This window comes from Delphinus delphis, chromosome 8 (assembly GCF_949987515.2).
Source record: "Delphinus delphis chromosome 8, mDelDel1.2, whole genome shotgun sequence".
Taxonomy (NCBI): domain Eukaryota; kingdom Metazoa; phylum Chordata; class Mammalia; order Artiodactyla; family Delphinidae; genus Delphinus; species Delphinus delphis.
In genome coordinates, this window is record NC_082690.1 from 16176017 (window position 1) to 16203132 (window position 27116).

General features: G+C 42.5%; 1 protein-coding gene and 1 pseudogene across 1 annotated transcript; one reads left to right on the plus strand and one right to left on the minus strand.

Annotated features, from left to right (window-relative positions):
• The first annotated feature begins 451 nt into the window (after nt 1-451).
• Nucleotides 452-27063, plus strand: MPZL3 (myelin protein zero like 3). Its single transcript, XM_060017878.1, has 7 exons — nt 452-753; nt 1246-1361; nt 11540-11706; nt 16737-16947; nt 18294-18459; nt 19975-20035; nt 24162-27063. Exons 2-7 carry the CDS (start codon nt 1289-1291, stop codon nt 24186-24188), a joined length of 705 nt encoding a protein of 234 aa, XP_059873861.1. The 5' UTR covers nt 452-753; nt 1246-1288; the 3' UTR covers nt 24189-27063.
• On the minus strand, nt 13378-14897 carry LOC132429331 (prolyl hydroxylase EGLN2 pseudogene; annotated as a pseudogene).
• Nucleotides 27064-27116: the final 53 nt, after the last annotated feature.

A 27116-nucleotide genomic window follows, 5' to 3' on the forward strand; every position in this document is an offset into this window, starting at 1 on the left:
CTTGTAGCTTTTGTGTCTTGGCTAAATATTCAAGGGTTAATATAGCCTGGCTGTTCAGTGTCTTTTACTTGAAGAGAACTTTTGTATTGTAACTTATTTTTTATTGTGCTTTAAACACTATGTAAATAACCTTTAGTAATAAAGCATTACAATTATATAATTTGCTTTTATGCAAATCTAAAATTTTTACATAGCAGGTCACAGAAAACTGATGGGAATACATTTTATCTTCACTGAAAAATTTTCTTAGAGGCAGCCTGGAAGTCAATAATGGATAGAATTAGTTTCTACTGGATAAATAAACCTGTATGAATTTCCACATTGCTTCAAATAACTGAGAATTGGGCACAACCAACTACTTAGTTTGGGGACTCTTTTGAAGGAACAGTATCATCGCTTCCATTTGATACTCTTACATTACCTTCTTAATAGAGAAAACTACCAGCTTTCAAGTCTAGTAAAGGAATGGGAGTTGAAAAACGGAAAGTTATTAACTTTCCCAAAAGCTGAAGCATATTTTCGTTCCTCTCTTGCTTTCATTAAATATACATAGATTCCAGGAGAATAGGTTGACTAATGATTAGAGCAGGGTACCATCCCATCTCTTTTTCAGAAGAATGTGACACCATCTCTTCATTTCACTTCAAGCACTTCCTCACTGTTCCAACCAAAAGTGGCACAAATCTCAGCTCCTTTTTGTAATGATTTCATCATTGCCACTGTCAACAGCAATTTAATAAACACCCAATTTAGGTAAGTACTGAACTGGATGCTGTAATAGCTACACACACAAAAAATGAACATGAACCAAACAGTCTTGAGGCACAAATTGACAGGAAGGCCTAATACATATTTATCTATTCACTGACTGATCCTGTATGATCTCCTAGGTCCCTCTGAACTCTAAATTTATAGAAATCTATTCTGAGAGCATTCAAATAAAATAATCTGTAGGGAGTAAAAAGGACTTCTGGCTTAGAGTCAAGGGGATCAAGACGATTAAGTGCTGCAGAATTCCGTAAAAATAAATAGTAAGTTCTCCAAAGCCTGTCCGACTTCATTTTCGAGCAAACGGGAATAATGAACTCCTACTTGAGAGTTAAGAATCGCTGACTTGAAGTGAGCAAGTCCAGGTGTGGCTCTGGAAAGAAGCCACGTTACTATGGCAACTTCGAATCGCCATTTTAGGTCTTCTCGCGGCCTCCCGCCCTCGCGTCACTTCCGGTGTTACCTGTGTGGTTACAGGCAGCCGTAAACAAGGTGTGCAAACTTCTGGAGAGCTGTCGGGATGCTGCAGAGCGTGGCGGCTGGAGGCCGTGGCTGTGCTCTGTGCCCACTGCTGGGCGTCCTATTCTTCCAGGGTGAGTGAGTCGGCAGCGGGCTCGGTCGCACTTCCGGCCGGGGGCTTAGGGAAGATGGTCGCTTTTCCGGTTCCGGTGGGGGTCTCAGGAAAGACCCTACTGCGCTTCTGGGAAGGAAGGAAGCGGAAGGGCGTGGGGACAATGTTCTCTTCTCGTAATCAACACCCACTGAGGGCCGTCGGTAGCCTGTCCGTACTTTCCTGAGCCCCTGGCAGCTCGATCACTGTGCGTTGTATTGTGGTGATGGCACGGCTAGATAGAATCACGGAGGGCACTGGGTTTGGGGGCATCCGGTGTTGTCTTATGAGTTATCAGTGGTTGACTCGGCTGTGGTTTTGTGGGCCGTATATCCTGATTAGGAAAGGACAATTCTAGTCTTCAGGAGTTCCAGTAATTTTGTGAAAGAAAATGATGACTGTTGGTATTTTTTTTTTTTTTTGTAGGTGATTGTCAGGGCTTATGAAGTAAAACGTTTATGAGTCACAGAAAGGATGTGCTTTGATTGCATTGTAACAGAGATGCATGTGTTGAGGAAAAGAAACTGCTCTGGTATTTTAATAACAGTTTTTTTTTTTTAATACAAGGAAGGGAATATCAATTCTGTTAAGATTTTAATCTATTAACCAATATCAGAAGTATAGTATTCACGCTATCACATAATGTTAAAATTCGGATAAGTTTTGCTTTCATGCAATTTTCAAGTTGCATAAATTTCAGTCAACCTAATTACCTTCATTTAGGGTGCAATTATTCCCTGGATTTGTGTGAGTGTGTGTGTGTGTCTTCCCCAGGAAATCATATGTTAGTAGAGCTAGCATAGGAGTGTATTGTTAACTTCATAAAATTTCCCTGTGGGTAATAGGAATTTCTGAAGGGGATCTTTGATATAAAGTTTGATATAAAGGCTTCAGGTGTGCTAAGTCTCAGCAGGTAGGGCTAGGGAGTTTTAATTTATTTGATGACTAGTATTTATGCTGCCAGCATACTCCCTGATCCCTCCCAGCTGCCTGTGTCATAACAGGTGTCCAGTTTTTCAGCTAAATTATTTTGCAATATACTATTTAGGCAGACCTACTGTCACTCCAAATAATCCTAAATTCTTTTCCAATATACTGTTTAGGCTGACCTACTGTCACTCCAAATCATCCTAGTTTCCTCTCTCTGTCTGTCTGCCTGTCTCTCTCACACACACAGAGAAATGTTCAAATATTGTCCTACTGAAAAAAAATTCTAGAAATGGTGGGTGGTTTCACAAACTTGATGTCATTTCACATTGAAAACTGTCCATCAGTTCAGCAACCAAATAATTCAAATGTTAAAAGTTGAGTCTATGATCTGTATGTATTTGTTCATTTATCTTTTGCCTAAACCCCCCCACCCCAAAACCCCAGCTTTATTGAGATATAGTTCACATGCCGAACAATTTACCCATTTAAAGTGTACCATTCAGGGAATTCCCTGGTGGTCCAGTGGTTAGGACTCCTTGCTTCCACTGCAGGGGGTCATGGTTTCGATCCCTGGTTGGGGAACTAAGATCCCTCATGATGCACAGCATGGCACGGCCAGAAAAAAAAGGCGTACCATTCAGTAGTTTTTAGTATATTCACAGTTGTGCAATTATTATGACAATCAGTTTTAGAACATTTTCTTCATCGCAAAGAAACTCCATAGTCATTAACAGTCACTCCTCATTCTTCCCTCCCCCCCTGCCTCTGGCAAACACCAATTTACTTTCTATTGCTGTGGATTTGCCAATTCTGCACATTTCATAGAAATGGAATTGTACAATATGTGTTCTTTTGTGACTAGCTTTTTTCACTTAGTATGTTTTAAGGTTCATCCATCTTTGAGGGGGTCTTTTGTTTTGAGTCTCTTAGGTAATAGACTTTGGTTTCATACCAGTTTATTTGCCTTTCCTCTTCATATTTAGGACCCGTTAAATTATTAACTTGTTTGAATTCTTCCTAAGTTATAAGTATGGTCCTGCTATATCAGTTGTCTAAGTATGTAAAACCAGTAGATTAACAAGCCTAGGGCTCTTACACTTTTCTCTTTTCCACTTGAGTGTGCAATTTTATGAATCAGTTTGACAGATTTGTATTTTGGAAAATTGGGTGTATAAAATTGGGAGTTTTTGTCATTTTTTCCATTTCTTCCATGTATAAAATTACTTATGGTTAAACGTGATTTTCTTGTTTTCCTCCCAGATTAAATTTCTTTTTAATTATTATAATTATTTCTATAGTTGGCTGTTTTTACCTGGCAAGAATGCTTTTTCCCTCTGGGGAAGAGATAAATATCCATTAGCACATTAGGCCTAGGGTGAAAGTTTCTGAATGAATGTAACATTGGATTGATATTTTTTTCTTCTTATTTTACTTTTTGAGTGGAAGAGGAAAATTATTTTATATCCATTGATTTTAGAATAATTGTAATTTCAGTAAAACAGAGAAAAGTGCTTATAAGTGTACAGCTTAATGAATTTTCAGAAACTGAACACCCCTGGGCAACCAGCACCCAAATCAGCATGTAGATTGTTACTGGCATTCCAGAAACTTTCCCTGTGCCTCCTTTCAGGCATTCTTCCTTCTCCTCCAGGGGGAACCAATATCCTGATGTATAGATTAGTAGTGTAGATTTGTTTAGTTCATCCATGGATGTTATGGTTACTTTTCTGTAACTATATATTTAAGACCTGCTTATCCGGTGTTTAGATTATGTGAAGTGACTTTACATATTGATAGCTTTGTGGCAAAATTATGTTCATGAATATGGAGTTTATATATATTAAGAAGGAAGAAGCTGCTAGTAGGTAGTTTGATTAAAGGTGTACTTGCTGTAATTCAGTAACCAAAATTTGCTCAGAACTTGTAATTTTTATGCTTATTTTGTGACAATTTTTGTTTTATAAAAGGAAACTCTTGGTTTGGTTCAGTTGAATAAATATTACTGAGCATCCATAATGTGCTACGTTCTATTTCAATGAGCTTAGGGTCTATCGAAGAAGACAGAAAAGTCAGCAGATAATTTTAAAATCTAGTGCTAAGAGAGAACTGCACTAGAAACCATGGCATCACAGAGGAAGTGCCCTTAATCTGCCAAGAGGATACAGGGAAGACTTCCTGGAGGTGTCTCCAAAGTTAAATCTGAAAGAAGGATAAGAGTTAGTTAGAGAAAGGGAATGAGGAAAATTCCAGACATAGAGAAGAGCATAAACAAGGCATAGAGGTAACTTTCCAAGAAAATTTTCTGAAACTTACTTTGATTAGATTAACTTAAATCCCGTGTTTACTCCAAATATATCTCTGTGGTCAGGAGAATGGTGTGCTGGAGCTACCTCCTACTGGCTCTCAAGAGCCAATCATGCACATGTCTTCCTAACTCAGCATTCAGAGACTTTTACCTTCATAGCTTGAAATTAGCCATGGTGGGAGTATTTGTACCACAGAAAATTTTGAAACCTACATATTTGGGTTTTCTATTTTTAGCTGTTCACCATCACACCTCTGGATGTAATGATTAGTTTAGGCCAATCTGAGTTACCGTCCAGAGCTGGGAGGAGGGTCTCGTTATTCTTGGTTTGCTCCTCTCTCACCAGATCCATTCACTTCTCTTCTCCGTTTTGCCTCCTCCCTGGAAAGCTGACCTATAAACCACATCCTCCAGGCTCCCGTCCTCTGGGTTCCAGTTAGGTTTGGTCAGTGGGAGGCATTGGCAGGAGATTGGAGGGCAGGAGGAGAAAGACATTTTTCTTCCCTGCTCCCTCCCTGTCATGGTGCCATGGCTGATAGTGGCTATGATCCTCTGTGGCTACAGCTTCTGTCAAATGGCCCACAGATCCACCTCCTACCCGGCTTCAGTAACACCGTTTCCTCCCTTTGCCCCTTCAGGCATGGAGTGCTAAAGGCGTTGTGCCTTTGTTGGCTTCCTTGATGCTGAGAAAAAGTCCCTTTGAAAAGTGACCCACACGCTTTTCAAAGTTTTAGCTGATTTTGCCTTCTGTTTCCTGCCTGGACCCTGACAGAGGCCGCTACCCCCAAGCTCATGGGCTATGTAGGAAAGGGTGGATATCTAAAGAAAATCTTGGTATTGTTAGGAAAGGAGATGAGGGGAATGGATATTGAGCTGGTAACAAGAGTTCACTACCTTCAGTTTGGGTTCCTGTGGTGGTGATAGTCAAGTGGGTATATCCAGTAATATTTGGACACTCAGAGGCAGGTCATGGCTAGCAACATAGTTTGGGGAATCATTAGCCTATTAGTGGTTGTGAAATCTATAAAAGTGGGTAGGATTGGCCAAAGAGAACATGTTGAAAGAAGGACCATGGGCTCAGGGTGGAACTCTGAGGAACACCAGTGTTTAAGGGATGGGTAGGAAAGGAGGAGCCTTAGAAAGAGATTTGATAGAAACTAGCAGAGATGTCGAGTGTGTGCGTGTGTGTGTATGTAACACAATCAGTGTGGAGAGTTGGTTGGAGGGAGACTAATGAGATTCTGATTTATAACTCTAATCCATAGTTCTTTTTTGCTCTAAAGCAGGGTTGGCAAACTTTTGTAAAGGGCCAGGTAATATTTTAGGCTTTGTGGGTCACACGATCTCTGTTGCAAGTATTCAACTTTGCTGGAGTAGCACAAAAGGAGCCCTAGACAATACATAAATGAATAAAGTTGGCTGTGTTCTAATAAAACTTTATTTATAAAAAGATGTTGTGGGCTAGATTTGGCCCATGGTCCATAGTTTGCCCATCCCTGCCCGAAACCAACTGCCCCCTTTACATTATCCCTTGGATATCTCAAAGGCACCTTAAACTTATCCAAAATCAAGCTCATGTTCTTCCCTGCCAAGCCTGGTACTTTTCTAGTCTTTCCTGTGTCAGTGAATGGTATCACCAAGCCAGAAATATGAGAGTCATCCTCAATGCCTCTCTTTCCCAAACATTCCACATATGATCTAACACCAGTTCTTGCTGATTTTACCTTGTATTGTTGTCTTCCTAGTTCTCTCCATGTCCACTGCCACCAACTTAGTTCAATCTTTCCTTATTTCCCACTTGACTATTGTAGTAGCTTCCTAAGTAATCTCTTTATATATACTCTTAGTGACTCCTAATCGTCTTCCCTAGAGTGAGGTTTTAAAAATGCAAACTTCTTCATGCCCCTTCTCACTCAGTCCCATACTTAAGTATTTTCCATGGCTTCCCATTACTCGAATAAGGACGCAAATCTCTAAGGTCCTGCCTGATCTAGTTTCTGCTTACCTCCTAGCCATGTCTCAGTCTTCTCTCTCATGCTGTTTGTGTTGCTACCATTCTGCCTTTTTTTCAGTTCCTTGACTGACTGCTCCTTCCTGACACAGGACCTTTGCATACGCAGTATCCTCTGCCCGGAATGCTCCCCCTCTCCTCACGTTATCCTTGCTTCAGAACTCAACTCAAAAGTAACTTTTTTCAGGCAAGCTTTCATTAACCACTCCCTGCTCCCCTATCATAACTGCTACAGTTCTCATAACCACTCTGTCTTTTCTTCACAGTGCTTATCAGAGTTTGTAATTATACATTTGTCTTTATGACTGTTTGATTAGTGTATTGAACTTCTGCTGCATTTTAAGCTCCAAAACAGGGAGTGTATGTATTTTGCTCACATTTAATCCTGAACTTAGAGGGTGGCACAAAACAGACGCTCAATAAATCTTTGTTTGAAGAATGAGTGAATGAATGAGTGTATCATCCTGGAAGCCTTGAGACAGAGAAGGTCAAGGAGTAAACAGTTACTGCTGCAGAGGGATCCAGTAAAATCAGGAGAGAAAACTGCCTATTGGAGTTTTTGTCCCTTTGATTTTGCTGTTTTAAGACAATAATGCCTTTTACTAGAAGTGGTAGTGGAGTCCAAATTGTGCTGTAGGGGTCCAGAAGTGGATGGGAAGGGAGGAAAGGGAGACATCAGATATAAACAACTCTTTCACAAACTTGGCTTAGGGTAGAGAGGGCAGTAGTTGGTAATGAGTAGGATTACAGGGTTAAGGAAAATTTGTTGTTGTTTTGTTTTATTGTTATATATTTGTTTTTACAGATGGGAGAGAGTTCTGTGTATTTGGAGGCTGAGGGGAGAAAGCCCCTCTTGAAAGGGAAATGTTGAAGATAGTAGAGAGGGTTTTTTTTCTTTTCTTCTTTCTTCCTGGAGCAAGGCTTGGAAGGGAGGGATCCAGGCAGAGAAGAAGGGCTTGACTTTGCGTAGAAAAAGGGACACCACATCCTTTCAGATTGGAGGTAAGAATGGGTGCAGATGCAGGAAGATATGTGACTAAGCAGTTTGTATGGCTTCAAGTTCCTTGAAGAAGAGAGACATTTTCTTCTGAGAATGAGGGGTTTATAGGTTGCACAGAAGATAAAAGAGAATGGCAAAGTTTGAGGGGTCAGAAAGAGGAGATGACCAAGGCTGGTTAAAGAATCATCATGCCTCATTAAGGACTTAGCTGTGGATGGAACTGATGAATTTCTTATGGTAACTATCGGTGCAGTGGTGTGATTTTTCTCCTTCAGCGCACACCAGCCATAGTCTAGAAGTGGTCATCTAGGGCTGAGCTTTTCCTGATTCTGTTTAATGGGAAGGTAGGTGTCTGGGGGATTTAAGAATGTTGAAAATACTGTAAGAATGGGGATATGAAGAGAGTGGGTGACTAATAAGCACACTTTGTTCCTACATGAGAACTTTTGGTGACCTGTCCACCTCTTTCTCTTGGTCTCTCTCTGCCTTCTCCCTTCCCTCTGACTTTTGCTCTTAAGGTACTTCCTTTAATTTAATGGAGGAAATCGTCTTTACAAATTGAGTGCAAGCAATGGTATATGTGCTTGAGTAGCATTATGTACTAAATGTTATGTGAAAATTGAAAAATAGTAACAAACTGCATCAGAGAATTTGGGAAGGCATCACAAGGGGGGTGATATTTGAGATGGGTTTTGAAGGGCGTGAGTATTGGGGATGTGGTTACCAGGCAGGATTGGTAGGGATGGGGAGAAACTTCCAGATAAAGACATATTCAAAGAAAGTCACAGTGGCATGAAGGACATAGTAAATTTGGGAAATGGCAGGACATTCTGGGCATAGTGAAGGGGATGGGATGGGTAGGTGGGCAGAGTAGCAGAAGTTGGGGGCCAGATTGGCACTATTTAGATTTTATGTTATAGCCCAATAGAGAATTACTGAAGGTTTTTGAGTGTTTGTGGTGTTCATTTTAATGATAATAGTTAACATTTATTGAAAGTTTCAGTTTCAGGTACTATGCTAAGCATTTTATGTGTTACCTTCTTTAATCTTATTAGATCCTCACAGTGACACAATGAAGTAGGTCTTTTAATTATTCCCACTTACCAAGTGAGGAAATTGAATCTTGAACAGGTTAGGTAACTATGATCAAGGTCTCACAGCCAGAAAGCAGCTGGGCTAGAACTCAAGTTCAGGTCTGTCTAATTCTAAATCTAAACTTCAAAGTCTCTTTGCTATACTTATGTTTTAGGATATATAAAGAGTATATAAAGGATATATATCCTGAGTATATAAAGGATATATAAAGAGTATGGGGAGTGTGAAGATTATCCATTCATTTCTGCCTTCCATTTTTTTTTTTTTTTCCTTTTTTGCGGTATGCAGGCTTCTCACTGCTGTGGCCTCTCCCGTTGCGGAGCACAGGCTCCGGACACGCAGGCTCAGGGACCATGGCTCACGGGCCCAGCCGCTCTGCGGCATGTGGGATCTTCCCGGACTGGGGCACGAACCCGTGTCCCCTGCATCGGCAGGCGGACTCCCAACCACTGCGCCACCAGGGAAGCCCTCTGCCTTCCATTTTTTAGAGCTTTATCTTAAGTCATGAGTAAAGTGGGTCAGGAGTGAGGGCTTAGGAGAGAGTAGGGATTGAGGGATGAAAGCTTTCCAGGCAGAGGAACAGCATTTGCAAAGGCATAGGAGGAATAACAAGTTTGGCATGGCAAAGTCAGAGAGGATGTCTTGGATGAACCAAAGGTAGTCCTCATCTTTGGGATGGTCAGATTCTTAGTAGAGTTGTGAGCTCAGTCTTGGTCTCCTGCTTTTTTTTTTTGGTCTCCTGCTTTTAAGAGGAATGTGAACAGACTGGATTGTCTAGAGAGGAGCCAGAAACATGATTCAAAGCAGCAGAGGTAAAGGCAGTGGAAATGATGATTCATAAGTATGTCTCTGATAGGAAAGTTTGAGAGACTAAGGACAGAACTAAAGAGGTGTCAGTAACGATGATGAAGCTATCTAACGTGCATTGAGCACTTACTCTGGGTTAGGTGGGCTTCTTAGTGTGGTACATGTTTTAATTCATTTATCCTTCACAGTGACCTTCTAAGGTAAGTGTTATTATTATCATTCCTACCAGGATGAGAAACTGAAGAAATCAAGTAAACCTACGAAGGCCACAGAGTCAGCAGGTGATAGGGCTGGGATTTGTGTCCTTTCTCAACCAGAGGGACTGCTGTTTTCCAGGATGGTGTGTGGGTTTGCTCTCTTCTGAAACCTTGCTGCTCTGTTTGCCTTTGGCCTGCCAGGTGAATCATGGCTCATTGTAGTGGAGAAGGAAGCAGGAAAAACAAAGTGCTGGTGGCTTACTTTCCTAAAAAATGGCTCCCTAATGGAAGAGAAATTTCTACCACTGTTCTGTGAAAGCAGAGGGAATGGTCAGAAGAAAGTGCCAACTCTTTTGGGGGAGATGGGATGTCAAAGTTGGATATACGAGGGGACTTCCCTGGTGGCAAAGTGGTTAAGAATCCGCCTGCCAATGCAGGCGACACAGGTTCGATCCCTGGTCTGGGAAGATCCCACATGCCGCAGAGCAACTAAGCCCGCAAGCCACAACTACTGAGCCTGCGCTCTAGAGCCTGCGAGCCACAAGTACTGAGCCCACGTGCCACAACTACTGAAGCCCACGTGCCTAGAGCCCGTGCTCCACAACAAGAGAAGCCACCGCAATGAGAAGCTCGTGCACCACAATGAAGAGTAGCCCCCACTGGCCGCAACTAGAGAAAGCCCACGTGCAGCAACAAAGACCCAATGCAGCCAAAAATAAATAAATAAAATAAATAAATTTTAAAAAAGTTGGATATACGAAGTGGTTTTGGAAAGAGGAAGTCTCTAAAGAGTTTAAAAATGATATCTTTTTTTACATTTTAAAATGCATTAAATTGTAAATTTAATAAACTTTTTCCTCCCCATGATTTACTTTTAATGAATGAGTGATTCATTAACGAGCCTTAAGAAAGGGAAAAACAGAACAAAACTAGATAGAACCTTGGCGTAGATTTATAAAAATTATTTTTTCTTTGAAAAAAAAATCCTATTCTTGTTTTCTACTCTTATTTTGCTGGTGGTTGAGGCAGTGATAGCTTCAGGTTACAGTCGTGCTGTACTTGGGGTAAATCCCTCATACCACAGCAACTGCCATATTCCTGGAGTATAAGTGTGTCAAGGGAGTGGGTGGTGTTGCCTTTTAGCCTTCTGTGCGCTGACCCGCTTGGCTGTAGTTAATTTATCCACAACTCTGTATTTGGAAAAAGTGCTGATGTGACCAGATTTTAAATTTTTACCCAAACATTCATTCTATGATTTAATATCGTAAAATGACAAAAATAGCACCCTTGATTAATGCAGATATCTGCTCCTTATCCTTTTGGGTCTGCCTGAGAAGACATTTATTGCTACAGCTTTCTGATGAGAGCCCTAAAAGTGATAAATAGTGTTTCTAGGGCTTCCCTGGTGGCACAATGATTAAGAATCCGCCTGCCAGTGCAGGGGACACGGGTTCGAGCCCTGGTCCGGGAAGATCCCACATGCTGTGGAGCAACTAAGCCCATGTGCCACAACTACTGAAGCCCTTGCACTCTAGAGCCCTCGAGCCACAACTACTGAGCCCACGTGCCACAACTACTGAAGCCCGCGTGCCTAGAGCCCGTGCTCCGCAACAAGAGAAGCCACCACAGTGAGAAGCCCGCGCACCTGCTCGCTGCAACTAGAGAAAGCCTGCCCACAAAAACGAAGACCCAATGCAGCCAAAAATAAATAAATTAAAGAAAGAAATAAAAAAAATAGGGTTTCTATATTGTTCACTCACGTCTATATATTCCACCCAGTGTACACATTTTAAATGTTTGGGCTTGCTTTGACTAGGTGTTTACATCGTCCTTTCCCTGGAGATTAAAGCAGACGCCCATGTCCGGGGTTATGTTGGAGAAAATATCAAGTTGAAATGCACCTTCAAGTCAACCTCATCTATCACTGACAAACTCACCATAGACTGGACATATCGACCTCCAAGCAGCAGTCGCACAGAATCAGTAAGTGTATAATTTTAAGGATATTTCTTTGAGCCTTCTGTGGTCAACAGCTCTGGAATCCTTTTATTTTATGTCACAGGTACACCTTAGGCCTTCTCATCTTAAAATAGAAGATGAGCTTCTATTAAATAGAAGGAGATGAGCTTCTACCCTATATCACATTCATCTGGTTATATAGGGCTTTTTCTTCTTCTGTGTAAGAATCTTGCAAATAAGCTATAGGAAAAACAGTCAGAAACTCAGAGGAAATGTGGTTTAGTTTTGTTTCTCTTTTTTGTTTCTTTTTGCTTGGCTTCATAGCTTGAGTTTCAGATTTGTTGTACTAAAAAGGGTACCTCCAGGCTGTTGGACAGAGAAATTCTATAGGTCCCAGTCTTAGACATCCTTTTGCTCAAAGCTGCTCATTTCCTGTCATGTGAAGTTGTCTCAGTGGGTGTTTCTGTTTGTATATCGGTACTTGTAGATTTATCTTGGCACCTTCTCCCAGTGTATAAACATCTGCACTGATTTATACAGCTCCCTTTGAAGGAAATTATAGGGCACCTTATGTTGATGACAGTTGCTGTTGATGACAGATGGTCTTGCAATATTAGAAGCAATATATTTTAATCACACAGATAAAACACATTTATGGCTCAAATCCCATTGCGGATGTCTAATTGAAGATGCAATGCTATTAAAAAACCCTTTTTCTGTACGCTTCCAGCAATATCCTAGGTCAGGATACTTTTTATCAAGAATGTGAATATCAGAGTGGCATGTAAGATTGTATTTTTGAAAGTATCCTTGATTTGTTTATCCTGTTTCCTTCATTAGAAGTACTTTCTCTTTGATTTTAATGTATAAGCTTTGGATTTTGTTTTAGGAACCATTATGGAATGCCATGTAGCATCTCTCAGTAACTACAGTAGGTGCTCCAGTTGTCCTAGTGAAGGTGGCTCCAGTGAGCTAGGCTGTATTTGTGGTCCCTTTTTCTCCCTTCCTTCCTTTCTTCCTTCCTCCTTCCCTCCCTCCCTCCCTCTTTCTCTTTCTTTCTTTCTTTCTCTCTCTTCCTTCCTTCCTTCCTTTCTCTCTCTCTCTCTCTTTCTTTCTTTTTTTTCTGAGGTGAACTTTTATTTCTTGGCTGACAGGACTTGCAGACCCATGCTCCTCCCAGCACCTTTCACCCTGCCCAGCAGCGGCAGCCTAGTCCAAAGTGTGCCATGGCCAAAGGGGCTGGGGAGTCACTTCCCATTCCAGGCTGGAGGAGTGGGGGGCTTGGGGATACTCCCCCACAAACCTTTGCCAGCAAGAGGCCATGAGTCACCCCAACCCCAAATCCTGCATTCTCGTAGGAGGTGGCAGTGCCTCCTTCCAGCTCTCCAAACCTGAGAGGGGCATGCATGACCAGACAGGGCAGGACACAGACCCCCACCTCCAGTAAAGGCAGTCCCCAACACCGGCCTCTGCCCAGGTCACAACCCCAACCCCCATCCCAGGGCAGCAGTGATCTCTCCTGCTCCTTGGTCCTCAGCGATGGATGGAGCCCTCCACACCAGGCAGAACAGAGGCAAAGACAGAAGCAGCGGCAGTGGCGGGGAAGGAGCAGGCATCGAGACTGGTGGCACTGGGGCCCAGGGCTCTCCCGAAGTCAGGGCAAGCTGTCTGTCCAGGCAGCTCTGGGGCTAGACACTAGGTGGGCGTAGTCGGCTGTGATACGGGTGCTTGGACACCTTTCTGTCCTGATGCTATAGCTGATACTTGTCTTTGGCTGCTGCCCGCTCCTTGGCATCAAAATACCAGACAATGATGGCGTACCTGGTGGCATGGGCTGGTTTCACCTCATGGGGGTTCCGCCGATCAGACCAGAAAATGAGCAGCCTGTCAAAGAGTGGCTCGATGTTGGCTACCACAGGACGGCCCTCAGGGAACATCTGCAACAGGCCGCCATGCACCTTGACGTCCCAGTTCTGATTCAGGTAATAGATGCAGGTGATGCAGCACCCATCGCCATACGGATTGTCAACGTGTCTCACGTACCCCAGCCCGTTACCTGGGTAACACGCCACATGGCCTTGGTGCGCCCATTGATGACGTAGCTGCCCAGCCTCCCAGCACAGTGGCGGATTACAGCATCCACGTGGGCCATGAGGGCACCGATGCTTCGGCAGCCTGGCTCATGGCCTTCCACCCAGGCGATCTGCTCCCCACGGATGCTGCGTGGCAGGATAGCCCGCTGGCTCATCACGCAGGCGCCCGCCCCGCTTCAGGGCCTCCACCTCTGCCAGCACTCGGCCACCCAGTGCCGCCCCCAGGAAGCTGTCCTTGACGCAGATGCCATAGTACCGCATGCAGGGCACAATATAGCCCAGGGCCAGGCGCTCAGGTGCAGCGGGCAGCACCTCCTCCCTCAGCCGGGCGCTGGCCTCACCGCTGCCACTGCTGCAGCCCTCCCCCTCTGCCCCACCTCCCGGTTCTCCTGCCCGGCCCAGGGCTGCTTGCTGGGGGCGGGGGCGTCCCCACCATCCTCTGCCCATTTCCGTTTGGGGGCCTCGACCGGGCGCCCTGGGCTGCCAGGCGCTGGCACCCCTTGGTGACCAGTGCCCCATCACCGCCACTCCGCAGCGGCCGCAGCTCGCCGCCATCCTGCCCACCGAAGCACTCCCGCAGGGGGCTGGCTGTGGTGGAAGTAGCTGTGGCTCTGGGGGTCCCACTCCCCGCCGAGGCCTCACCAGGCGCTCCCAGACGGTGGTAGGAGGACAGCAGGGGACAGGGCAGGTAACTCTCCACCCCCATCCTGGCCCTGCTAGGCTCCAAGGGCTCTGACACCGAACCCGGCAACTGAGGGAGAGCCTGACTCAGGGGCTGCGGCTGGCGCGGGCTGTCCACGACAGCAGTGCCTTCATCCCCCGGGCGTGGAGGGCGCGGCCCAGGCCCCTGCTGCCTCCCTCCCCCTCCTCCTCCTCCTCCTCCTCCTCCTCCTCCACTTGATGCAGCCGCGCGCCGGGGCGCTGGGCCTGGCGTGGGGCAGGATGACGCAGGACAGGTGGCAGAGGCCTTTCTCGTGCCCTGGGGCTGCTTGCTGGTCCCCAAGTCCTCTGCTGTCTCTAGGGGCTTGGGAAAGGACCTGTCACGGTGGCGAGGTTTTTACTCCCGCCTCGGCGCCGGCGCCGCCGTTTGTGCCAACCGCCCTGCGCAGCACAGCATGCCATTCCCCGCCCCACCACCTGCGACGCTCTGCCTTCCTCCCTCCCTTCCTTCCTTCCTTCCTTCCTTCCTTCTTTCCTCCCTCCCTCCCTCCCTCCCTCTCTCCCTTCCTCCCTCCCTTCCTTTCTTTCTTTCAACTTAAAAAAAAATTATATTGAAGCATAGTTGATTAACAATGTTGTGTTAGTTTCTGGTCCTTTTTTCTTTAGACTTAAAATAGGTCACTTTATTTTGAGTGGTCAGGAAACTATGGCTGGCTTCATATGGCTCTTCCTCCTTGGCCAAAAGTAGGACAGTACAAACAGTGGGGATCTTCCTGGGGCAGAAGCCTTAAATGCAAACAGCAGTTCTCGTATGGCGCTGTTCTCTGTGAGGCTAGTCGGGAAATCAGCAAACTCATCCAAGTTGGAATTAGTGGACCCTTAAAGTTGCATAACACTATGTTGCAGTTACGTGATCAGTCAGGATTCTGTCAAACTAATCAGTTAGCAGGATTTGAGTATCACTAGTTTAACTTGAAACTCACAGGTCGGATTAATCTTGCAGATTCACAGCAGGCTTTGTTTTGTCAATAAGGAGTTTCAAACCCTTTTATACTGATGCTGATGATCAGAGATAGGTATTCTTTAGCTCCCTCTTTGGAACATTCTACACATTTTATTATTTACTAATATCGGTACTTCCCACTAGATGGTAAATTCCGTGAGAGCAGGGACTGTGCCTGATTGGCTCCCACTGTATCATTTTGCTTAATACAGTGCCTAAGGGCACATAGTAGGTGTGCAGTAAATATTTGTTGAATGAATGCATGAACAAATGAACCAAGAAGTGATTCAGCATCTTCTCTGGGAAGTTGCTTTTCAAAATTGGGCAATTCGGTGTTCGTAAGTGCCTGGGTTCTTAAGTGGGGAGGTACCAAGTAAGAAAAGAACTAGGAAAGGCTTGAATCTTGCATAAGAGAGAGAGAAAGATCATATTGTATTGTAGTGCTTGCCCAGCCTACCACCAAATATAATTAGGTGTTTTTGGTGATGAAATATATGATTACCAATCTGAAGTAGCATTGTTTTAATTCAATGTATATTCATCGAATGCCAATCATGCATCTGACTTGAGGTTTTTATTAATTGCCAAGATAGATAACTTGAGAGAGGCTTATGGTACAGTCTCCCGGTGATTTTCAGAATAAACAAAAATCTCCCCTGTCCCACTTATTAGCTGTGTGCCTTCGAGTAACTCATTTAATTTCTTGTTTTTGTCCTTGTTTCCCTTTCTGCCTGCTCCATGTATAGTTCAGTGTTGTTGTGAAGCTCAAATGAGTAAACGTATAGAAGTCGTTTGCACACTATAAAGTACCATATGACTTAGATGCCGCTTTAGCGTAGGGTTTCTCAGCTTTGGCACTGCTGGCATTTTGATACAGATAATTCTTTTTTGTGGGGGCTGTCCTCTGCTTTGTAGGATTTTCAGCAATATCCCTGGCCTCTACCCACTAGAAGCCAGTAGCACTCCTCCCCGTTGAGACAACCAAAATTATCTCCAGATATTACCAAGTGTCTTGAGGGCAAAATTGCCCCTGGTTGAGAACTGCTACTTTAGGACTTGGGGCAGAATTTAAAAGGGGTTCAAGAATTAGGATCCCTGGATTCTTTCGTCAGGCCTTTTTTGGACAAGTTTTATTAGCCTGTCTTTTAATCTATTGGATGGAAGTGAACAAAACATAAAAAAAATTGTCCAACTGGGAAAACCCACTACACATTTGTATTTTATTTTGGACCCACTTAGCTTTACGTTTTCATTGCATTTTCCAAATTAACTTTTTTCTCATGGTGTTGCTTTCTTAGATTTTTCATTATCAGTCTTTCCAGTACCCAACCACAGTGGGCACGTTTCGGAATCGAATTTCCTGGGTCGGAGATGTGTACAACGGGGATGCGTCCATAAGCATAATCAACCCTACCATAAAGGACAATGGGACGTTCAGCTGTGCTGTGAAGAATCCCCCGGATGTGTACCATAATATTCCAGGGACAGAGCTAACCGTCACAGAAAGGGGTAAGCTAACTGCCACCGACCTTCTTCTGTAGTGAGTGCTCTCTGACTACAGTAGTGGTTTGTGGGGAGATCAGTGAGAAGCAAAACTACCTATCTCCATAAGCCGGTTGGTCACTGGGACATTCTGCCATTTTGAATTGTCTGAGGATGAGTTTTTTTACCTTTATTTTTCAAACTGACTTTTTTTCAAATATCGTCATAGTTTCTCCATTATCCTTTTAAAATTTTAATTTCAGGTGACCAGAGGTCTTGTGGAATGTATGGCAAACCCCTGAATAAATGGAGGGTTGCTGTCTGTGTGAAACAGAAGTCATTCTGGTTTCCCTAATGTGTTCATACCCTCAGTTATGAGACTGTGTTCTTGCCTGTTTCTTGAAAGGGTACCTCCTCTAAAGACGGAGGCAGCACATTTCTTTTATGTTGCAAAGAGCAACTGTTTCCTTTTAGTGTGAAACATGAGGAGAGTGGGTTAAGGGTTGACCTTTTTTTCTACACTATTCCCTGGTGACTGTTGAGTGGTCATTCTAGTCCTTATTTGAATTTGAACCAAAGATTTAGAGATTCAGAAATGACAAGGTATCTATGGTTCATTATAGATACCTTGTCATTTCTCAAATCTTTCTGTATGTCTCTCTCTCTCCCTCCCCTTCCTCTTTCTTTTTTCTTTATTTTTTTAAGGCAACTCATAGGTTTCAAAGACATAGGAACATTCATACTGCTGGAAAAGTAGAAACTGGTATAGTTTTTCTGGAAGACAGTTTGGTAGTATAAATCAGATGCCTTAAAAGTATATACCCTTTGATCCAGTAATTCCATTTTAAAATTTATTTTAAAAAATAGAGCTAAGTATTTATATACAAGGATGATCATCATTATATAACTCATAGATTCAAAGAATTGGAAATAATTTGAATATCTAGCAATAGAAGATTGATTCAATAAATTATTTAATATGGTAGAATACTATGCAGCTATTAAAAAAATCACACCTGGAAGGAATACTTATGGAAAATATTTATAATATAGTATATAAAAAAGAGGCTAGAAATAGTATGTAAACTATGATCAATACTTCTGAACATGTACTCTCCTCCCTATATTCAGACTCATACCCACATACTCCTAGAAAGAAGATTGAACGGGTAGATATTGACATATTGATCCTAGGGAGTGGGATTATGGGTAAAATTTAATTCTTCTTTGTCCTTTTGTGTATTTTCTACTGTTTCTACAATGAATTTATGCCCTTTGTAACCAGAAGAAATACAAAAGCAAATGTAAGACTATCTCATGTCAAAGGAAGCACTTTGCATGTCCCTCTCTTTGACCTCTTTTTCCTCCTCCAGGTTTTGGCATGATGCTGTCCTCCGTGGCCCTTCTTTCCATTCTTGTCTTCATTCCCTCAGCTGTGGTGGGTGTGCTGCTGCTGGTGAGAATGGGGAGGAAGTCTGCGGGGCTGAAGAAGAGGAGCAAGTCTGGCTCTAAGAAGTCATCTATTGAGGTTTCAGCTGAGTAAGTCCAGCTGCAGTCCTGAGCAGTCAACCCTCTTCAGAGCCCTGGCTTGTGGACAGTACCCAGGCTTCTGCATCATGCCTTCCTTTCTTCCAGGCTGAATTTAGTTCTGCTGAAAGGGAAATGTGTGGATGTTAATTTGGAGAGAGAGATGGAGGGATTGATAGCATAGTCCTAGTCTCTTTTTTTTTTTTGAAATGAGATTGTGTAGTGCTGTGGTTCTGAATATAAATTCTGAAGTGAATCTCTCATTCCTTCAAAATGGACAGGAAATTCCAACAAGTCAGTTATTTTCCCCTTTTCCTTGTTTTGGCACTGAGCTGATGTCTCCTGACAGAAGTGCCTGAGCAGTGAGAGAGGCTTTAGAACAGCCAGGGAGAGCAAAACAGTTTAAATAAGTGAGAACTACTCTTGGTCAGCAGATGCTCGGAAGGGGCTAATTTGATTCTGGTTATCAAAAGCATTTGCCAGTGAGCAGGTGTGATCCAGTATTTTCCCTAAGAACAAATCCACCAAAAAACAGGTAACAGAAGTCTACATAAAACCCTGTTGATTCTCCATTATCTATATCAGGGGCTCTTAACCTGGGGAGAGAAGTCTTACTTTGAGAGAGTCTAAAATCTTCTTTCTGTGTGTGTGTGCATGTGTGTGCGTGTGCACATTTATTTAATGGGAGTAACAGTGCCCTTTACAAGGAATCTGTGGCCCCACAAAAAGGCAAAGAACTCTTGGTAAAAATACTAAAACGTCTATTTCGAAGCATGGTCTAACAAGATCCTTTATGATCTAACCCTAAGTCGCATTGTTTCTTGCCATTTCTTCTCATTTGCTCCACATTCCAACTACAGTGAGCCGTTTCCTTCTCCAAACATACTGTACTCATTTAGACCTTTTAAAAAATTTTCAACATGCTTTCCTCTTACCTAGGATCCCCTCCCTCCTTCCCTTGTTTGCCTGGAAAACTCTTCCTTATCTTCCAAGACCCTGATGAAATGTCTGCTTCTCAAGAGTTTCCCTGACTCTTTCAGGGAAAACTGATCACTCCCTCCTTTTTGCTACCACAGCGGTTTGACCTTAACTCTATGAAAACATTTACCACATTGTATTCTAACAAAATGAGCTCAGGGGACCATGTTTTATTTATGTCTTTATCCCCAGCCCAGCACAATGCCTCTGTCATGGTTGGTGCTCAGTACATTTCTAAATGAACGATTGTGACTGGCTCCTATTCATTGAGCACTTACTATGTGCCAAGCACTGTGGTACCTGTTTTACATGTACTTATTTTGCATTTACTCCTAACCATTACCCTTTAAGTGTAGCTGGTAATGTCTGCATTTTGTAGATGAGGAAATAGGTTCCTGGAGCTTAAGTCATTTTCCCAGTCATCCTGCTAGTAAGTGGCAGAACTGAAATTTAAAAACAGACCTGTCTAACTTCAACACTTGTCCTCTTAACTGCTCTACCATACTGAGGATAGTGATTGTTCACATTTGGTTTGTCCTCTTTCTACAGCAGTGACCAGGAGAAGGATGACTGCATGGGCAAGCTTTGTGTCCGTTGTGCCGAGTGCCTGGTAAGTCCATGCCATTTCTTCTGTTCACTGTTCATGCTTCATTTTCCTGCTTAATTAATGGAATCCTTCACCCTCAGAGGCAGCAGAGGATATGCAAATAGGTCTGAAGCAAAGTATGAACCAAGGTCTTTCCCCAAAGCATTTTGGTCTCAGGGGACCCCCACCAATTCTAAGCATTATTTTATTTTCTGTCTTATGGGCAGAGAGTGGTGTCCTTAGGTTAGGGAAGGGGATTGCGTAGGCAGCCTCTGCTGACTGACAGGGAACATCCTGAAAGAGGAGTGTCCTATGCTGCTGAGGTCATACTAGGAGACCTGGCTGGACTGGCTGAACCTAAAACCCTGAATTGAACTTTTCTTCTGAGCCTCAGTTTTCCCCAGTGATATAAACTTTTAGGTGACTCGATGGCATTTGTCAATAAGACATACCCATGTTGCAAGGCTTGAGTTTTGATTTACATTTCAGAAAACTGTCATCCCTCCCCCTTTGGGTGCTTGCTGTGACTGGTAGGCTTGTGTGCTGTTCCAGGATCCTAGGAGGGAGAGAGACTCTCTGATGTGGTACTGTTGGAAACAGGTCAAAAGCAACTCATGATCTAATACAAAGCATACCTGTCATGTCAGGGTTTAAACTTGAGCCTTCTTTGTACTTACTGCCAAATTCAGCACTTGGCCGGATGACTGCAGCCCAATTACTCACCACAGTGTTCCTTTTTCTCTTTCTCTCACGTACTTGAGTATTATAGGTAAGATGAGAGAAAGGTGGATAGGATCTAATTCCAACCCTTTGGGATTTGAATATTTTTAATAACAAAAAATAAGCTAATGTCCTGAAACTAATACAACATTATTAATCAACTATACTCCAATATAAAGTAAAAATTAAAAAACAAAGAAAAAAGAATCACTTTACTGTACACCTGAAACTAATGCAACATTGTTAATCAACTATACTCCAATATAAAATAAAAATTTAAAAAAGTAAATAAAAAACTAAATAAGCTAATGTTCATAAGATTATTGTCCACATTTCAGATATTGATTTGTTCAACAGTTATTCTTCGAGCATGTATCTGACATGCCCCAGCTGTGATTTTAGGTACTTCGAAAACAACAGTGAACAAAACTGACAAAAATCCCTGCCCTCAGAAGAAATTACATTCTTTCCATTCCTGGAAAACTCGTGGTCTGAGACACAGTTGAAATGTTACCTTCTCTTAAATTGGGTACAAACAATAACAAACTAAATCTTTTAAAAATTAGTAAAATATATAGTATGTCAGATTGTGCTTAATGCTGTAGAGAAAAAATAAAATAGGAAAGGGAGATGGAATGGCTGGATAAGGGAGTATGATACCAAATAGGATGGTTGGGGGAGTTCCCTGGAGGTCCAGTGGTTAGGACTCTGTGCTTTCACTGCCGGAGCCCGGGTTCAATCCCTGGTCCGGAAACTAAGATCCTGCAAGCCACAAGGTGTGACCTAAATAAATAAATAAATAGGATGGTTGGGGACACCCTCACTGAAATGATATTTGAACAAACACCTAAAAGTAGAAGCAAGCAACTTGGCTATCATGGAGAACATTTCAGGCAGAGGAAGTGGTTGGTGCAAAGTCTCTGGGGAGAGGCCATGATTGGCATGTTCTAGGAGCAGCACAGAGGCCAGTGTGGCAGGAATGAAGTGAGCAAGGCAAAGAATAGTATTTCTTTGGAGAGATAATGTCGTATCTTATAGAACATTATAGTGACTGTAATCACCTAGAATTTTATTCTTTTTTAAAAATAAATTTACTTTATTTTATTTTTGGCTGCGTTGGGTCTTTGTTGCTGCGCATGGGCTTTCTCTGGCTGAGGCGAGCGGGCTCTCCTCTTCGTTGCGGTGCACAGGCTTCTCATTGCGGTGGCTTCTCTTGTTGTCGAGCACAGCTCTAGGCGCACGGGCTTCAGTAGTTGTGACATGCGGGTTCAGTAGTTGTGGCTCACGAGCTCTAGAGCACAGGCTCAGTAGTTGTGGCACATGGGCTTAGTCGCTCTGCAGCATGTGGGATCTTCCTGGACCAGGGCTCAAATCCGTGTCCCCTGCCTTGGCAGGCAGATTCTTAACCGTTGTGCCACGAGGGAAGCCCTAGAATTTTATTCTTAATGAAACAGAATCCACTGGAAGTTTTTGAGAAGAGAACACTTTGAACCGATGTATGTTTTAAAAGGATAATTCTGGCTTCTCTGTTGAAAACAGGTGGTGAGGGACCATGACAGAAACAGAGTGCAATTAAGAGACTTTAGCAATAATGCAAGTAAGGGAAGAGGGTGATGATTTGGACCAAGGTGGTGGTGGTGGTGGAGGTGGTGAGAAGTAGTTGTTTTCTGGTTATAGTTTATAGGTAAAGCCAGAAGGACTTCTTGACGAGTTGCATGTGTGTGTGTGAAAGAATGAGAGGAGTTAAGGATAAATCCAAGGTTCTTGACTTGAGCAACTAGTAGAACAGAGTTGCCATTTTCTAATATGTACAAGCCTGTGGGTGGAACAAGCTTTAAGGGAGCTTAAATTTGAAATACTTATTAAACATTCAAGTGGAGATGTGGAGTAAGCAATTGGTTATATGGGTGTGGAGTTCAGAAGAGAGGTCTAGAATGGAGATATAAATTTAGGAGTTATTCGTATATAGAGACTGGTAGAGATATTTCCACCAGGGAAATGAGAGTAGATAGAGAGGAACTCAAAGGACTGAGCCCTGGAGCTCTCCAAGGTTTATAGATGGGGGAGATGAGGAGAAATTATCAAAGGAGGCTGAGAAGGAATGTCCAGTGCGGTGGGAGGAAAACCTGGAGAGCTCTGTATCCTGGGAGCCAAATGAAGAAAGCGTTTCAAGGAAAAGAAAGTGATTAACTGTGTCAGTTGTTCCTGAGTCAGGTCAAGTAAAATGAGAACTGAGACTTGATTACTGGATGATCTGGTAATGTGGAAGTCATTGGTGGCCTTGGCAAAAGCAGCTTCAGTGGAATAGTGGGGATGAAAGCCTGACTGAGGTAGGGTCAAGAAAGAATACAAAGAGATGTTTTGGTGAGAGTGGGTATAAATGACACTTTCAAGGAGTTTTGCTGTGGAGGGATGCAGAGAAATAGGGCAGTAGGTAGAGAGAGGTGTGTGTCAAGGGTTGCTCTTCTTTTTACAATGGAAGAAATTACAGTACATTTGTATGCTGATGGGAATGAGCCAGTAGAAAGTGAAAATTTGATGTGACAGGAGAGGGGGGAGGATTGCTGGAGTGACTTCAGGATCTAGTGCACCAGTGGAGATGTTGGCCGTAGATAAAAGCAGCGAGAGTGTATCCATACGAAGAGTAAGGAAGGCCAAGTAGGTGGGCCCAGATGCAGGTGGGTGGGTAAATATGATGGGAGCTTGTGGAAGTTCCCTACTGACTGTTTCTCTGTTCCCAATGATGGGAGAAAATAAGGTCATCAGCTGAGAATGAAGTGAGCTGAAGGTGTTGGAGGTTTGGAGAAAGAGGGAAAGATATGAAAATAGTCATCTAGGAGAATAGGAGAATGAGTGGACTAGAGAAATGGGGTATGCCAGGTAGTACTAATGGCCTACTCGAGCTTAGAAATCATGAATACAAGTTTGAACAATAAAGATAAGAATAAGAATAATAGTGATAGTAGTTCATCATGAATGAGTGCTTACAAATTGCCAGGCACAGTGATGGAAACTGAGGTTTAAAGAAGTTAAATAACTTTACTCAAGGTCACATAGCCAGCAAGGGGTGGAGCTGGGATTGGAATCCAGAGGTAGACTGACTCCTAGCCTAAACTCCTAGCTACAGTCTTGCACATTTTGCTACAGACAGGCATGTTTTCATGTGTGTTGAGGTTTTAAAAAATAGTCACCCAGGAAAAGGGAACCCTTAGGGTTTCAAAGCAGAAATTAGCCCAATAGATACCAATTATAATGAGGTCCTGTGATGCTTCTTGGGAATTTAGGTGGGTTGAGTCAGTGCCATTTCACTGTTGATGTCTCCCCTAGCCAAGTTCCATTTGGGGGACCCTAACGTGTGGTCTTTGCCTGAATTCTGACTGTGGCATTGTGCTTCATATACACACCACAACTACTGTTCTTTCCCCTCCAGGATTCAGACTATGAAGAGACTTATTGATGAAAGTCTGCATGATAGAAGAAGAGTCACCTAATAACAGAAAATATCCCATTCCACTGTCAGCTAAAGCCTCCCAGAGAAGTGGAGCTGACTTGGACAGTAGTGATGGAGAATTCTGGAAGCCATCAGTGAAGACTTTAGGAGCCATTTATTTATTGAAGAAATGTTCTTTTTGTATTTATAAACTGTTCAAAAACTCTCAGAAGAAACTTATAACTACCCCTTTCAATAACTTATACTCTAATTGAATGAAGGAATTCTTTTCCTAAATAGAAAGATACTTTTTGTTTTGCCTTTGCTCTTGAATGTATTACATGTTTTCTTCCAATTTTTTGAGGGAGAATCCTAGATGTTGGCCATACTGCTGATGCCAAAATGTGTACATATATTTAATGAAATGGAGCTTGGAGCTTCCTGATGTGCTCCCGGGCAAAATGTTTGTCTGGGATAGCTATTCTTTATTTTTTGCTCCATGAACATTTTCAGCTGTGAGTTAGCATACAGCATATACTCGTTGGTTTAATGATCTCATCATCAATTGTGTTTGGGAGGCTTGGAGTGCATAACCCCAGTTTTTTTTTTAGAGTTGGTAGGCTCGGGAGTCAGTGGTTTACTTTGACTGGGTTTTTAAAGTGTTAAAGTGCATTCAGTTTACAATTAAGGAAAGAAATGATGAGATAGAGGGATTCCTTTCTTTTGTCTTACTAGGTGCAATTTGTTATTTTACTTTCTGACAGCTGACTGATTTATGATTTCCTTCTTGACTTTTCAGATCAGAGGCAAGAAAAACTCTTCAAAAGGTTTTAGTGGGGCTAAGTAGACTATTTTACCAGTAATTGGCAATGAAATCATCTTTTAACCTACGCTGTTCTTCAAAAGTTGTTTGATTTCTAAAATGCGGAAAATATGAGCAAACTAATGTATTTACAAACCGTTTTTGCATAATATTTGAGATAAGGAAGTGAGGGTGTGAATAACCTATACTTCCTCCTTCTGTTCTCCTGATACCTTCTATGAGCTTCCTCCATTCTACTGCAGCAACATATTTCAAATTTTAATTTACATGGGATTTTCTAGAAGCCATTAAGAAATATGTATGAGCAACAACTACTGAGCTTATGTACCACAACTACTGAGCTTATGTGCCACAACTACTGAGCCTGCACGCCTAGAGCCCGTGCTCCACAATAAGAGAAGCCACCATATTGGGAAGCCTGCGCACTGCAACGAAGAGCAGCCCCCACTCGCTGCAACTAGAGAAAGCCCAGCAACGAAGACCTGACGCAGCCAAAAATAAAAATAAATTAAAAAAAAATATATGACATATCAGGAAGGGTTGACTGTGCAGTCCTCTGTAATAGAGGGATGGAGTTCACTTCTTAATTATGAGAGACAAAAATTATCCTCTCTTCCCATCTTTGATTTTTTAACAAGGTAGCCCGTTTCCATGATTTTTTGCTAGGTGGCTCAGGAGGTTTCCATATTATAGCATAATATACTGTATGCTGTGCAAAAATCACTTTTATATTTTTTTGCTAAGACCTATTTTTAAAAATTTGGGTTATTAGTTCTCATAGATTTGGCCTGGCCTCTTTTGTTAATCTAGTCCATCGATTAGAGAGTCTGATTAGTTAATAGATGTTATGATTTACCTCTGGTCATATAAAGAAGAAGAGGCAAAGGCGAGATTGGCAGTCTACATTTCCAGTGGTTAAATCTCACAGTCTTGGGCTACTTGTTAAGTATGTGGATGTCTAGGGCCAATCTAGTGAGACAATCTGACACCTCAACACAGAGAGGAAAACAATTTGAGCAATGAAAGTAAATAATTTGGGCTCTAGGACATTTGAAGATAGAGATCTAGCTGTGAGATAGAATTTTTGTGGGTCCTCATTTCTTTGAGAAAGAGATGATGTTATAGGAACCCAGGTAAAGTCACATCCCATTGAATAAAGGACGAGTTTTGGCTGAGTTTTCTTGTAATTTCTTTTCAGGCATGTTATGAGGATTAATACAATGGGATATGTTTATCACGGTCTTAGGGCTGCTCTCAGTTTCCTTCTTCAGTCCTTATATTGAGGTCTGGGTTACAGCTTTTTTTCTTCAAAGGAGCACAAAGCAGTGTTGGGACACATGCATTTTAAGGATGGAAGGAAGATCAAGCTTTTTCTTTTTTTAACTTACTGTTTTAATATCTTCTAATATCTTTAATATCTTCTGTTTAATAGCTTCTATTTTTCTTTTTGCTGCTCCATGAGTTCTTATCACATTGTATGGAGACCAGCCTTGTCTAGAAAGGGAATTGAATTCTGAAAGCTTCAGAGAGGCTTAAAAGCCTTTCAGAATTTTTCTTTGCCTGCTGAAGTCTTACTTGTGGTTACATTACTTTATGAGTTTTGTCCATTGAACTCTTAATTCTGTTACCAAATGTGAACTTATAAAATGCTTTGTGTTTCCCATGTGGCCTGTTAACCTCAAGCTTCTTGGGGGCACATTCTCTGCAGCTCTCAAACTGGACTCTGGTGCTTCATGAGGGGATGTTGCACGTCCTTGTTTAGAAAAAATTCTGGCGGCCAAATCCTGAATCTGAATATTCTTGTGTGTCACTCAGTTATGGTTCCAAAGGGGACCTGTAAGAAGACTAGTAGGGCATGGACCAACACTCTCATTTAATTGCACAATTTAGAACTTTGCTGCAAGACGAGGCAGCTCCAACCCTTTGACTCCAGTGTTGGACTGTTAACTGCTGCATTTCACTGTGTTTTTTGTTTGTTTGTTTGTTTTTGTAGGAGGGTATGCACTATTGGGTCATGCACACAGACGTGTAACTCTTGAGATCTTTACCATGTCATAGTTAATAAACTTCTTTGCACTTTCTGGCTACTTTTTGGTGTATATCTACATATTAGATGAGAGCTGTCCTGTGAA

What these genes read in the sequence shown, in the direction of transcription:
- MPZL3 (XM_060017878.1), top strand. Translation starts at nt 1,289, where the DNA reads ATGCTGCAGAGCGTGGCGGCTGGAGGCCGTGGCTGTGCTCTGTGCCCA. An exon ending in GCAGCAGTCGCACAGAATCA is followed by an intron (nt 11,707 to 16,736) that starts GTAAGTGTATAA and finishes TTGCTTTCTTAG; the next exon opens with ATTTTTCATTATCAGTCTTT. An exon ending in TCCGTTGTGCCGAGTGCCTG is followed by an intron (nt 20,036 to 24,161) that starts GTAAGTCCATGC and finishes TTTCCCCTCCAG; the next exon opens with GATTCAGACTATGAAGAGAC.